At 54.1% G+C, this 13,360-nt stretch overlaps 5 protein-coding genes across 5 annotated transcripts; 3 read left to right on the top strand and 2 right to left on the bottom strand.

Moving 5' to 3' along the window:
* Nucleotides 1-447: 447 nt before the first annotated feature.
* On the top strand, nt 448-1,009 carry A1O7_09477 (uncharacterized protein; the record flags this gene model as incomplete). The annotated part of the gene is made up of 2 exons (XM_007763465.1): nt 448-621; nt 689-1,009. The coding sequence occupies 2 exons, from the start codon at nt 448-450 to the stop codon at nt 1,007-1,009; spliced, it is 495 nt and encodes a 164-aa protein (XP_007761655.1).
* An 83-nt stretch (nt 1,010-1,092) lies between these two features.
* A1O7_09476 (uncharacterized protein) lies at nt 1,093-1,782 on the bottom strand (the record flags this gene model as incomplete). Its single annotated transcript, XM_007763464.1, has 1 exon — nt 1,093-1,782. The coding sequence occupies one exon, from the start codon at nt 1,780-1,782 to the stop codon at nt 1,093-1,095; it is 690 nt and encodes a 229-aa protein (XP_007761654.1).
* A 629-nt stretch (nt 1,783-2,411) lies between these two features.
* On the top strand, nt 2,412-3,269 carry A1O7_09475 (gluconate 5-dehydrogenase; the record flags this gene model as incomplete). The annotated part of the gene is made up of 1 exon (XM_007763463.1): nt 2,412-3,269. One exon carries the CDS (start codon nt 2,412-2,414, stop codon nt 3,267-3,269), a length of 858 nt encoding a protein of 285 aa, XP_007761653.1.
* Nucleotides 3,270-4,059: 790 nt separating this feature from the next.
* On the top strand, nt 4,060-8,651 carry A1O7_09474 (uncharacterized protein; the record flags this gene model as incomplete). Its single annotated transcript, XM_007763462.1, has 3 exons — nt 4,060-4,154; nt 4,215-4,938; nt 4,992-8,651. 3 exons carry the CDS (start codon nt 4,060-4,062, stop codon nt 8,649-8,651), a joined length of 4,479 nt encoding a protein of 1,492 aa, XP_007761652.1.
* Nucleotides 8,652-10,137: 1,486 nt separating this feature from the next.
* On the bottom strand, nt 10,138-12,029 carry A1O7_09473 (uncharacterized protein; the record flags this gene model as incomplete). The annotated part of the gene is made up of 5 exons (XM_007763461.1): nt 10,138-10,383; nt 10,463-10,833; nt 10,888-11,479; nt 11,534-11,865; nt 11,918-12,029. The coding sequence occupies 5 exons, from the start codon at nt 12,027-12,029 to the stop codon at nt 10,138-10,140; spliced, it is 1,653 nt and encodes a 550-aa protein (XP_007761651.1).
* Nucleotides 12,030-13,360: the final 1,331 nt, after the last annotated feature.

The raw sequence follows: 13,360 nt of genomic DNA, 5'->3' as shown, positions 1-13,360 counted from the left end.
GTCATCAGTTGTCTGCTGGATGAACAGGCTCGACAGTCCCTTGTACGAGTCGGAGCGCATTGGGGGATTAACTGAGGCAGGGCGAACTCCTGCAGAGGTACTCGTACACAGTAGTGGGCACCTGCAGGATTGAAATCGTTCGGCTTACTGCTACTGGTAGTTTCGACAACATGCCATCGAACTGCTAAGCTACTGTGGTAGGCTCTACATCTAGTCTGCATCATCTCACTTTCAATCACGAGATCGAAGATCGTGTTCTTGCTTCCCATGTCGTTTCTGCAAAACTCCGTCAGATTTTCACCAAGGTGCTTGTCACGCTCACACTGTGTACACTATCAAGTCAAGCAGCTTCCTAGAGGCTTTCGTTCATTCACCCTCTTCAACACCAAAGCAAGGACCGCCTTATCTATTCCAGCGGCTCGGACAATCACCACCAACATCGCCAAGATGACGTTCCCGACCCCTTCGTCAGATCCGCCCAAGCATGAGATGGCATATTTTCCGGACATGACGACGTCGCTGCCGACCGAGTCGGGTGAATTCCGCCGTGTGTTATGGACGGGCCTGTACAGTCAATTGGTCCTGATGACCGTGCCTGTAGATGGGGAGATTGGAGACGAGGTACGGGCCTCTCCTTGCTTCTTGCTGCGTCGAAGGCCCTCCACTAACACGGCCTCCCCCGCCACAGAAACACACTGTCGACCAGATCCTCACTTTCACATCCGGCAAAGGCAAGGCCACCATCAACGGTGTGGACCAGGATGTCAAGGCCGGCGATCTTATCATCGTGCCCGCAGGCACGCAGCACCAGTTTATCAACACAGGTCCTACGCCTCTCATCTTATACACCGTGTACTCGCCTGCGGAGCACAAGCCGACCACCGTGCACAAGGACAAAGCGCAGGGAGATCGCGAAGAGGAGGAAGGCATCGACGAGGCTCCGGAGTGGAGTCAGCGCAGTAAGAAGGAAAACGAGGATTTGGGCCTTGTAGAACCGGAGGGGCACTAGATTTCGAGTCGATTTGAATCCGTGTCGTAGCGTCGTTTAGCCGTGCAAAATCCAAGACATCGTGGCTGTAGCCTCACGGGCTTTCATTTCTTCTTGTTCTTGCCCACCACTTTCGTGAACCCCTCCTCGTCGACCTCTGGCTCGGGTTTGTTCTTGGTCGTCTTTTTCGGCATCCAATCAATGTCAACGAGGGGAGGCGCCTCGTCCATATTGACGTCGGGTCTATCGACCTTCCAGTTGTTCTCGTCCTCGTCGTCCTCGTCGTCCTCATCGTCCCAATCTGTTTCCTCCCCCTCTTTATCCTCCGCCCTGACAATCTCAACTTTCGGCTCCCCGCCCTTCTTCTGCCTCTCCTGCCACTTCTCATAGAGCGCTTGCAACCCAGTTGTGTCGCCATCCACGAGCTTTGCGCACCCACTCCATATCCCCCTTGCGACTTCTTCGGCGCTGTCGTCGTCTACCACGACCTCAAACTCATCAGCCATGACCTGTAGAAGCACTTCCTCGAGATCGCCGACGTCAGCCAGCTGAGGTGGGGTTGAGGTGAGCAGTTCGGACACGGCACCCGCCAGCCAGTCGCGCTTGTCCTTGGACACCTGCGCCGAGCCACCCCAGTTGTTCTGAATGGCGAGGGTCAAGGCCGGCCACGACCAGAGGTGCAGCGCGACGAGGAGGTCGATCTGTGCGGAGAGGGTGGACGGTACGGCCTTGCCATTTGGGGACGGGGTGGACGGTTCGGCCTGCTGGGAGGTGGACTGGTTGGATTCGGCCATGGCGGATGGCGTGCGTCTGAGTCGGACCGAGTGCAGGCGGTTCCTGGCCGACTGAAATACCTGTCCTGGAGGAACTGTGGTACGAGGGGAGGCGCTCAATGATTTCTGGTCATAATAGTCTCAAATTTGCGGAACGAAGACGGAAGTGAAGGAAAGCATGACATGACTACTGCATGCAGTGGAGGCATAGATGATGCATAGGTGAGCCACAAGTGAGGCCGTTTGGAAAAAAATTGGACGGCGGTTCGGCCAATCTTTCGCCGAGGCGTCGGGCATCGAATGGTTGCTGTGGCACGGTTGCCGTCCCTCAGCTCAACTTTTGATCCTACGATGATGCAGGCCACTAGTCATGCAGCGATGATAATGCGTCGAATCATTCTCATATATTTGGGTAAGTGAAGTTAAATGAAGCGTCGAGTCACTCCCCGTGACTTGGACTGGAGAGGTGTGTCCAGAAAATTTCGAACTGGTCCTGACACCCTACTTTCGCTCACTTTTGGGAGCTGGCATTTAATTACAGCGCTGGAAGGACAATATACGTGAAAATGGGGGAGCCTACTTCTGTCACAGCAGCGCCATTAGCCACACAGGACGGACGAGCTGCCCTGACCTCCCGAGTCATTCCCACCATGAGTCTCTCTACGGATGAAAACCCTCTCACGGCACCGTTGCCGCCTGTACAGGCGACACCTGCTGCCGACAGGGCCGCGGCACGATTTGCCGTCGAAGGCAATGCCGTCCTCACTGGAGGCGCTGGTACCTTGGCTTTAGTGTCTGCCAGAGCACTCCTTGAACACGGTCTGTCAGCAGTCACTCTCATGGACTTGCAGTCGACCATCGATTCATCCACCGACGCCATTTCTGAGCTCAGACAGGAGTTTCCTCAACCCCGCATATCGACGGTCGCTGTCGACGTGACTGCAGAGCCAGACGTACACAAGGCTTTCAAGGACGCTCGGGACTTGATGGGCAGCATCGATATCCTGTGTTGTTTCGCCGGTATTGTGGGTTGTGTGCCCTCGATATCCGCCACTGCGAGTCAGTTCCGCAAAGTCGTGGACGTCAACTTGACGGGATCGTTCTTGTGCGCCCAAGCTGCCGCGAAATACATGATAGAGTCCAAGACTGGTGGATCGATATTGTTCACGGCCTCGATCTCCGCTCACGCGACAAACTACCCCCAGCCTCAAGCGGCGTACAATGTCAGCAAGGCGGGCGTGGCACACCTGACGCAGAACTTGGCGGCTGAGTGGGCTGTGCATGGCATCCGAGTCAACTGCATGTCGCCGGGATACATGGACACGGTGCTCAATGCTGGTGACAATTTGAAGCCCATCAGGGATATTTGGGCTGGTCGATGCCCAATGGGCAGGATGGGAGATGTGGAGGAAATCACAGGCCCTGTTGTTCTTTTGAGTAGCAGGAGAGCCGGAAGATATATAACGGGCGCAGATCTTCGCGTCGACGGCGGTGCGCTGTGCTTTTGACTTGGCAGATGTCAGGTTGGGCGCAGTTGGAGATTTCTACCGACAGTGCAGGTGCGCCTTTGATCTACTAACGTCTGGTTTCCCCTCTAACGGGTCTCGGTTTCCTTCGCAGACTAGACGCACCATTGTGTGAAGGAAAGAGCGAGGTAGCACGACGCTGAGGCTGAAATTGGCCTGATACATAATGGCTATGCTAGGCACTTGGGAAACGCCCCGCACGAATCCGCCTCGCATGCCATGTTTCTTCGAGACCGGAGCAAAGTTAGGCGCGTGGCTGTCCCTTTGACGAACACGGGACGGTCTTCCCGTTGTGTCAGTGGTCAGCCTGATCGAGGCTTGCATATATTGTAGCCCTCACACCTGGCCTTTGTAAAGGATGACTCTGATTCGTTTGGCAGGCGCTTCAGGCTTTCCCCGCCATAGCAAGGAACGGCAACCACACAGCCCATTCTAAGGTTCAACCGTGCAAGGCTCAGCCTCTCGTTTGCCCTCCAGGTCCCGTCGTCTGACCGTCAATCTGCACCAGATTCCCGGCTTCGTCAGTCTTCACAGACTTGCTCCCAAGAAGTGCTAAAACAGAAGTCGCCAGTTATTGTTGAGGACCTCGCGGCAGCCAGCTTGCCAGGTTCTTCTAGGCAGGCACTTTGGAGAGTGCCCGACCACGTGGCGGTCAGAGCCTTACTCTGTTTAAAGACACACCTCTGCGACGACGACCCGAATACGCTTTGTCTTGAACACAATTCGAGGTCAGTGTTCGCTGGAACGTCCGCCGACTGCTGGATGCATTCAAATGGCCAGCAATGGGAATCCAAGGCCAAAGATAGTGGACGAGCCCGCTACTCTGGGTTTATCACTGATCGCCAACCCTGAACACCCGAATCTTGAGTAAGTCTGCTCGTCAAAGCTGCCCAAGACCAATCAGCATGGTGCTTACCGAACGGGTAGTGTGGTATTTGTTCACGGCTTCAATGGCCACCCTGAAAGGACTTGGCTGCACAGGGGCGATGCGAACAGCCAGTCGAGCGACTCAAGTAGGGACTACTCCGATGAACGGCCGCGAAAAATTCAAAAGGCCTTCGATTCGTTCAAGGCGTCACGAAGTCGGACGTCACGCGATCGAAAAGGTGTTTACTGGCCGCGAGATCTCTTACCCGAGTCGCTACCATATGCACGAGTTCTAGCTTATGGCTACGATGCTCACTTGGGGCATCGGCTCGGGCCTTCACACAGTCAGAAATCAGTCTATGATTTCGCAAAGGATTTTCTGCTAGAGCTGGAGGCAGTACGGCGGTCTCACCCGAAGAGGCCGCTCGTGTTCATTGCTCACAGTCTTGGAGGAATCGTCGTCAAGGAGATGCTCCGCCAGTCATACGGACACTTGGACCACCAGACTGAGCTCCGGGCCATATCAGAATCAACTGCGGGCATCATCTTCTTTGGCACCCCTCACGGCGGTGCAGATCCACAGAGCCTACTGAAGACCATCGCCGAGAACGTTGCCTGGGCCGTTGGTGTCACATTCAACAAACAAGTTGTCGAGAGCCTGTTGCCCTCCTCAGAACGTCTGAGGCAACTCAGGGACGAAATTGGACCTATGGCTCGCACGCGGGGATGGATCATTCATTGCTTTCAAGAAGACCACGGCATCACTGCTCTCAACGGGCGGAAAGTAGGCGTCCCAGTGAGATACCGCTGCTTTGCCTAGCATGCTGACTTTTGCAGGTCGTTGAAGATATCTCGTCATGCTTGGGTGATGCCAGCCTAGAACTCACCCAGCACATCGCAGATGACCACATGGGCATGTGTCGGTTTAACTCATTCCATGATGCAGAATATCAAAAGGTTGTTGCCGCCATCAATCGAATCCTCCCAGAGCACAATGGCCTTTCCGTCCCAACTCGGACAGCGTTCAACAATGCAGAACGGCAAGCATACATCAACTCGTTGAGGTTTGATCAAATTGATGCCCGCCATGCCAGCATTAAGTCGGCCCACTCAAAGACAGGTAAATGGCTACTCAAGAAATCCGAATACCTGGATTGGCTTGCTCCTGAACGCCAAGATGAACATAACGGATTTCTCTGGATTAAAGGTAAAGCCGGCAGCGGCAAGTCGACGATGTTAAAATATATCTTATCACACATCAACAAGACAATACTAGGAACCCCAGTCATTTCATTCTTCTTCAATGCTAGAGGTCACATCATGGAGAGATCGACCATAGGCATGTATCGCTCCTTGCTCTTGCAGCTCTTCGAGCATGTCCCCGAGCTCCAAAGTGCTCTGGACGTGCTCCCTCGGCCACCCTTGTCTGCTACCGGTGAGTTCGAAGGCGAATGGCAACTCGAGACCTTGGTGGGAATCTTCCAAGACGCTGTCAGGGCGATTGGAGAGAGGGGTCTGATCTGCATCGTCGACGCCCTAGATGAATGCCACGAAGATGATGTTAGAAGAATGGTCGCTTGCTTTGAGAACCTAGGCAAGGAAGCTAGTGAATCAGGACTCCAAGTTCGTATCTGTTTCTCCAGTCGACATTATCCCTACATCACCGTCGACAGGTGCATCGAGCTTGTTTTGGAAGGTCAAGAGGGCCATCAACAAGACTTGGCCAATTACCTACAGAGTGAGCTGAAAATTGGGAAGAGCCAACGCTGTGAAAAGATCAAAGAACAACTGCTCCGGCGAACCAATGGAATATTTCTCTGGCTTGTCTTGGTCGTCCAAATCTTGCAGAAGGAATTTGACCGAGGCCGGGTGCACGCGCTTGAGAATCGACTAGAAGAGATCCCACCGGGTCTTGATGAGCTGTTCAGAGACATCCTGACCAGGGACACCCGAAACGCTGACGATCTTCTCCTCTGTTTGCAATGGATCTTATTCGCCAAGAGGCCCCTGAGACGGGAGGAGCTCTACTTTGCAATACTGGCTGGCACGGAACCCCAGCATCTTGGACCATGGGATGCAGCCGAAGTGACACCAACGGTTATGGACAGATTCATCCTTGACTGCTCTAAAGGACTCACAGCTTTGACCAGGACCAAGAACCAGACAGTCCAGTTCATCCACGAGTCGGTGCGGGACTATCTACTGAAGGGGAACGGGTTAGCTCATATCAGACAAGATCTCCTTGCCAACTTTTCAGGTTTGAGCCACGAGAGGTTGAAGCTGTGCTGTCAGAATTATTTGGCCATTGGGATTCCGGAGCTCGAGCCCATTCACGCCACAATCGAGGCGGGCGTAGGAGGACCTGAACAGCAGCCTGGTAACGAAAGTGACGACGTTGGAGAGATCATCTCCTGCGACAATGGAGATCACGAGATGTCGGCCGTGACTCGTAATCAAGACTCCAAACAGCTCCGGGAGATACTTTGTTCGCGATACCCATTTCTCGACTACGCTGTCAATCATGTGTTCAACCATGCGGAAGCCGCGCTCGTGACGGGCATATTACAAGAGGTGTTCATCTATCAATTCAATCTGGCAGCTTGGACGTCACGAAACAATGTCCTCCAGAAATTCAAGACACGCCGATATTCACCTTCGGTGACCTTGCTGTATATTTTCGCCGAGAAGAACTTGCCTGCTCTGATCCGCGATGAGCTTAGCCGAGTGCCTCACATGGATCTACGAGGGGAGCGCTTCGTTTGCCCTTTGAGAGCAGCTATAGCACACAAGAACGAAGCAGCTATACAGGCATTCTTGGAGCCAGCTGATCGAGACCGGGACGCCCGGTATCCAAGTATCCCAACTGCTAGCCAAGACGGCCGGCGTCCTGATTCAGTGTCCGTTCTTCTTCAGTGCAAAGCAGAGCTGTTATCATCCGCAAAAGAATGGTCTGTTTTCCTCTGGGCTGTATTGCGTGGCGAGGTCGGCCTCATGAACGACCTCCTGGCCACAGGAAAGGTTGTGATACACTGTCAAGTGACAACACCGCATTATGGTATTATTGCAGAGATTTCCCAGAAATCTACTGACGCTCATCTGATGCCCTCAGGGATATCACTGGAAATACTCAGCCGTTCTGATGACAGTCGAGCATATTTTCATGAGCTGCTTCCCTGGGCTATGCGACACGGATACCAGCTTCTCTTTAGGCATCTCATTTGGCACTATGTTGCTATACTTAGGGATTTTTCTGTCCCCTCACGCAGCAGGATCCTCTCGGATGTGAGACTACTGCTGACTGACCGTGAGTTGACGACGCTGCTCTGTCAACGTACTGATCTGGAGGGTAACTTGAAAGTTAAAGCTTGGGGCGTTCTTTTGTCGGTGGGATTTCAGTATCAGGTCCCGTGCCTGGTGAAACACATCGTTCAGCATAATCCCCTTTCGCTGGACCACGTGCCTGTTGAGGCAATTTACGACTTCCTCGTGCAATATGTCGCACAGCGGGACTTTGACACACTTCGGCTTGTCATTGCAGAAGCGAATGGCAACACCACCTTTCAGACCCGTCTCCTGCGCCTTCTCATATGTCGCACGTACCCGGCGCCAAGCATTGGAGCTATCTCCCGGATTTTAATGGCCAATGGATTCGAATTCAACGGTGCGGCAATCCAAGGCGTTCCCCTGCTATCATGGGCGTCCAAGGCAGAGCAGGATGAATTAGTGCAGCTAATCCTCGAACGATGCAGCGTTGACGTCAATGCCCGAGATAGCGAGGGACAGACAGCGCTTTCTTTGGCTGCGTTTTCCGGAAGTCTCACCACTATGAAAATGCTCCTTGATGCGGGCGCAGACGCGAACTGTCAGGACAAGCAGGGTGCAGCCCCGCTTTCATACGCTGCAAGTACAGGCCATGAAGAAAAGGTAGAATTGCTCTTGAAGACCACACACATCAATGTTAACGTGCAGGACAACGGTGGGGATACTCCGTTGCTAAGGGCAGTCAGGGGAATGGCTGTTGCAAAGGTTGCACTGCTCTTGGAGCATCAAGACGTGGATGTCAATATCAGAGACAAAGACGGCGATACAGCTTTACTCGGAGCCGTGGCGCTGCGTGACGAATCTGTGGCGAGTCTGCTCTTGAAACGTGATGGCGTTGATGCCAATGCTCAAGACAAAGATGGGGTTACCCCTCTGCTAAGGGCAGTAAAGGGGAAGCGTCATCCCATGGTAAAATTACTGCTCGAGCGACGTTTCGTGGATGTCAATGCGAGAGATCCAAGTGGTAGGTCATCGTTGTGGTGGGCGGTATGCCAGTGTCTCGATAAAATCATTCAGCTCCTCCTCGAGCGACCCGACATCGATCTCGAGGCTGGAGCGCCCGAGCTGTGCGATTCCTTGCAGAAGAGGTCGCCACTTGAAATCGCCAGGAGAAGAGGTTATTCCAGCATAGCGACGATTTTGGAGCAAAGAATGCGTCAGAAGCAAGGACAATAGAACCGTCAGTCCCGGCCATACTCAAGCGACGCAGCAAGAAGCCCCAAGAGGAGAGTTGTCGCGCCCGCCGCTTGAAAGGTCAGGGGGTGACTCGAAAGAAAGGACATGTTCTCCTCTCACGGTCAGACCGCAACGAGGTACTTCCCGCCGCATGTTCGAAACGCGACCGCGCATCTACCTTCGATGCTCTGCTCAGACGCATCCCGAGACCTGTACACGGCAGGATTGGCTCTCTTTTGTATCGGCTCCTTCTCGGTGATATTTTCTCGCACGACACATCCGCTGCATCGAGCTTGAGGAGAATCCTTCATGGGAGAGGGTCAAAGACAGGGACGTTGATATTTTCTCGAGGAAACAGAAACCGAAAGAAAAAACCGTGGAACCGTTCAACCATACGGATTGGTGATGCGATTGCGGTCCCGGCTCTCCGAGGGCTAGGCATCAGCCAAGTTGAGGTTTAGCCGAGCAAGTCATGCTGCAAGTCAAGCTACTTGGAATGGTGCTCCCGCAGCGGGTGAGGCGTGTACGAGGAAATGTTAGGTGGGCGGGCACTCATGCTAATGGAGACACACACACCCAGGCAAGCCAGACGGTCCAAGTGAACCACCTACACAGGCAATACAGAGTACGTACGAGCAGTACAGAGTAACTTGGGAGTTACCTGGAACACCTGATATGGGATGGAGGACTATGTACGCCCTCGCACCACCACCATTCCGGATCCATGAACTAGTACAAGATAAAATTCTTCCCGCAACTAGGAATCTATATTATTTTGTCCCGCCCGACCCCCAGCGAAGGTCGTCTGTGACAGCAGTTCAGGCTCAAGTTCAAGTTCAGGCCCAGGGTCAGGATCAGGCTCAGGCCCCGCCTCGGGATCAGACTCAGGATCAGGCTCACGCTCAGGCTCTTGTTCAGGCTCAGGTTCAAGTCTAGGCTCAGGTGGAGGTTTAGGTAGAGGTTGACGTTCAGATCTTTACTAAGGAACAGGTCGACAAAAACGCGCCCGCTATCCTTATATCCCAGGGTCCTATAATCTTAGGATCGTGGCTGAGCTGAATACACGGTAAACGCTACAAGGAAAAGGAAAGGCAAAGGCAAAGGCAAAGGCAAAGGCAAAGGCAAAGGCAAAGGCAAAGGCAAAGGCAAAGGGAAAAGGGAAAAGGGAAAAGGGCGTGCGCAACGACATCTACCTCTCCTTCAGACCGGGTATCTCGTCGTCCATGTATATATAAGAGGATATTAAACAGCGTTCTCGGGGCTTTTGCTCTACCCAAATCCCCCAACTTAGGCAGTCACATTCTTAAGTCGCGATGGACACGCTCCTCAGAAACCTGGCTCGAAAGAAAACGTCCACGTGTGATTACATATCCGTATCCCGCTCCGTAGCTTCATCCATATTCTTTCACAACCATGACTTTTCCACCAGCCCCTATCTTCTTGGAAAGCGCAGGCTCTTTTTCACAGCTCAAGCATGTTTCGCAGCTCAAGCCGCGGGATCGTGCTTGTGCTTCTCCTTGTCCTCGGCCGCGATGGCATGGCGATCACCCTGAGCGGGGAGATGCTGCTTGGAACGACTCGGGCTCGGGAGGGTATCCCCGTTGGTGTTGCTGGCCTTCTTGATCATGTCGGTGTGCTCGCCGATGCCGAAGCGGTGTTCGTGCGGCATGTCCGGGTCCACGCCGTTCTGGTCGGGATTGTTGGGCGTCCATGCGAGGTAGTCGCGACGGACCTGTTACGGCAGACGCGGATTGTCAGCAAAACGCTCAATAGGTTCTGGGGGAACTGGTCGCCGTCGGGGGGCAACTTACCTCGACGTAGTCGTACGCGAACTCGCCCAGTTGATCGTCATCCATGCCGAGCAGTTCGGCTTCTTCCGAAGCACGCAAGTGGAGGCCGGGAATGTAGTTCACAATGTAGGCGAGGATGGCGCTCATGACAAAGGCGTAGCCCGTACATGCGACGACGTAGGCGAGTTGGATGTAGAATTGTCGATAGTTGCCAATGGGCCATCCTCCGATGCCGGTACCGGTTTCGGGGTTGGAGACGCCGGTGTTGACGCCGTCCAGGCCCACGACGTAGTCGACGCCGAGCAGGGCGTTGAACATCAGGCCGATAATGCCCGCAACACCGTGCTCGGCGAACACGTCCATGGAGTCGTCGATTTTGATCCAGTATTTGACTGGAAACACTGTTAGGATGGTCGCTCGCTATCGGCAACGAGGGCAAGACTCACTCTTGGTGGCAAAGTTACAGACGATGCCCGTGACGATGCCCAAAGCAACACTCCCCCAAGTCTCGAGATAGCCAGATGCAGGGGTGGCGGCCACCAGTCCGGAAATGGTGCCGGAACACCAGCCGACCATGGACCATTTCCGGGCCAGTCGGAAATCTAGCAGGACCCACGATGCCGCAGCGAAGGTGGCCGTCAGGTTGGAGTTCCAGCATGCCATGACCGCTCGCAGGTTGGCTCCGAACGAAGAGCCGCCGTTGAAGCCGAGCCAACCGAACCACAGAAAGACCGTTCCCAGCAGGATGAAGGATACGTTGTGGGGTCGGAAGTTGAGCATCATCTTCTCTTGTCGCTTTCCAAGAACCATCGAATAAGCCAAAGCAGACAGGCCGGAGCCGATCTCGACGGGACCGCCACCAGCATAGTCCATCACTCCGTATTTGAATGCCCATCCGTTGGCGTTCCAGGCCCAGCAAGCAATCGGGTTGTAAACGAGGGTAGCCCAGAGAAAGATCCACACCAGGAAGGGCATCAGCCGCCCACGTTCGGCGACCGCACCGGCAATGATAGCGGCCGTTACGCAACAGAATTGCATCTGTCAAATGTCAGTCCAGTAGGTTCATTGCACAGTGAGACGAGCGCAGTCTACCTGGTAGAACGAGTACAGCAGACTGGGTATCAGGGGAGAGCCGGGACTCGGGTTGCCGAGCGTCCTCTTCAGGCCAAAGTGAACCAGATCCCCAATGAAACCGCTCTGGCCCGAAGGTGAGAAGGTGAGAGAATAGCCCCAGAAATACCACTGGAAATTAATGACACTGCCCGCGGCCATACAAGCCCACATCATCGAAAGTGCCGACTTTCTCCGGGCGAGACCAGAGTATAAAAAGCCCAGACCGGGCACCATGACCAACACGAGACATGATGAAAGGATGATATATGCTTGGTCGCCTGACTGATACCACTTGTTCAAGTTTTCCGTTCCTGTGGGAAGGTCAGAAGACAGCTCGCATGTTCGTAATGCCGTGGTACGTACTTGAATCTCCTCCTGTTCTGACATTTGTGGCCAGGGTGTAGTCCGCTGGAGCACCGGTCCAGTTGTAGGACGCATAGGAGGGAAGATAACTGTTTTGGCCTTGCGAAGACATGGCGAAGGCTTGGGATGAGACGAGTTGTGTCTTGTGCGTCAAGCCCCGGATAGGCGTCCTTTTAAGTGTGCGACCGACTCAGGCCACAAAGTCGGACATGTACTGCACCTCACGGTTGTTGCCGTTTTGTATGCGGGCTGTATTTCCGGGGGGTCGGGGCGGGAGGGTGTCACGGAAACTGCCAAATGGCCAACGCACTGTCGGTGAGGGTCTACGAGAAGTAATATAGGAAATGACCCAGGCAAGCACAGGAGAAAAGGGATATGCCTAGACGGTGGCTGTATACCAAGACGATGAGCGCGTAGATACAGAGGATAAGGAAAACAACACGGAGATCAAGAAAGCAACAGGATGTGGACCAGGTGAAGAGTCTGGGCGAATTTCGGAGGCGCGTCATGGTCAGCAGCGTCCAGCAAAGGTGTGTCGACGAATCTCGAGTCTCGATCGAGCAAGGGACTGGTGATCAGTGGAACCATGGCACAGAATTGGATGCGTGGGTTGATGAGCTTGTTGACTTTGCGATTCATGCCGGGCGAGATATTGTGGGGTTGAAGCTGAAGCGTGCGACTAGCCGGTAGTGGTCGAGCACTGCTTCCAGCAATGACGATGTTTGGCTGGGACCAGCAGCCAACCGAAACGCCGAGACATTGATGCCGTTGCTGTGAGTGGTTAGAGACTCTGTTATCAAAGGGATGCCGTTGTCCTTTCTGTCTCTCTCCAGATCCCAGGCCACCACATCGATATCATGGTAGAAGCCCAGGCATGCTGGCGGGCTTGGCTCTGGCACCCGTATCAATCAGCAGAAGCAAGATTGTCCCAGCTGACCCGTGCTCGAGCATCCACCCTTGCGACGCAAAGAACGGCTTGACCTGCTGAAGCACTCGGCAACCCCCATTAGGCATATGCTTGCCCGATTTCGGCGGCAGGATATGGAGGAAACAGGTCTCAACACGCAGCAGCAAACACAGTCGTCCTCGCCACAACAATTCTCACTCGTTTTGCGGAGCAACGCCCCCAACACGCGGGTGTTCTCGTAGAAAAAGTAATTTGCGTGTCGTAATGCCAAGGGCTGCTCTTAAGAACCATCCGGCTTGCTTCTGGCTCTGTGGGAGACACATTTCGCTTGTCTGCTCCCATTTACTCATTTCCTCGACGTAGACGAAGATACAGAGGTTGCCTAGTCCAATGAAAGACCGTAGCCTTATCGCGCAGCACGCCAATGCATGCATGATGGTGGAACCGACTGCCGGAGGCCTGCCCCTGTCGCCTGCAAGCGCTCCCCAGGCATGCAAGGGCCCAAAGTCGCCCGAGATAAGGCTAGCGGAGCCGTG

Source organism: Cladophialophora yegresii, assembly GCF_000585515.1.
Source record: "Cladophialophora yegresii CBS 114405 chromosome Unknown aczIN-supercont1.7, whole genome shotgun sequence".
NCBI classification, from domain to species: domain Eukaryota; kingdom Fungi; phylum Ascomycota; class Eurotiomycetes; order Chaetothyriales; family Herpotrichiellaceae; genus Cladophialophora; species Cladophialophora yegresii.
Note: the sequence above shows the minus strand (reverse complement) of the source record. Positions and strands in the feature narration are given on the sequence as shown.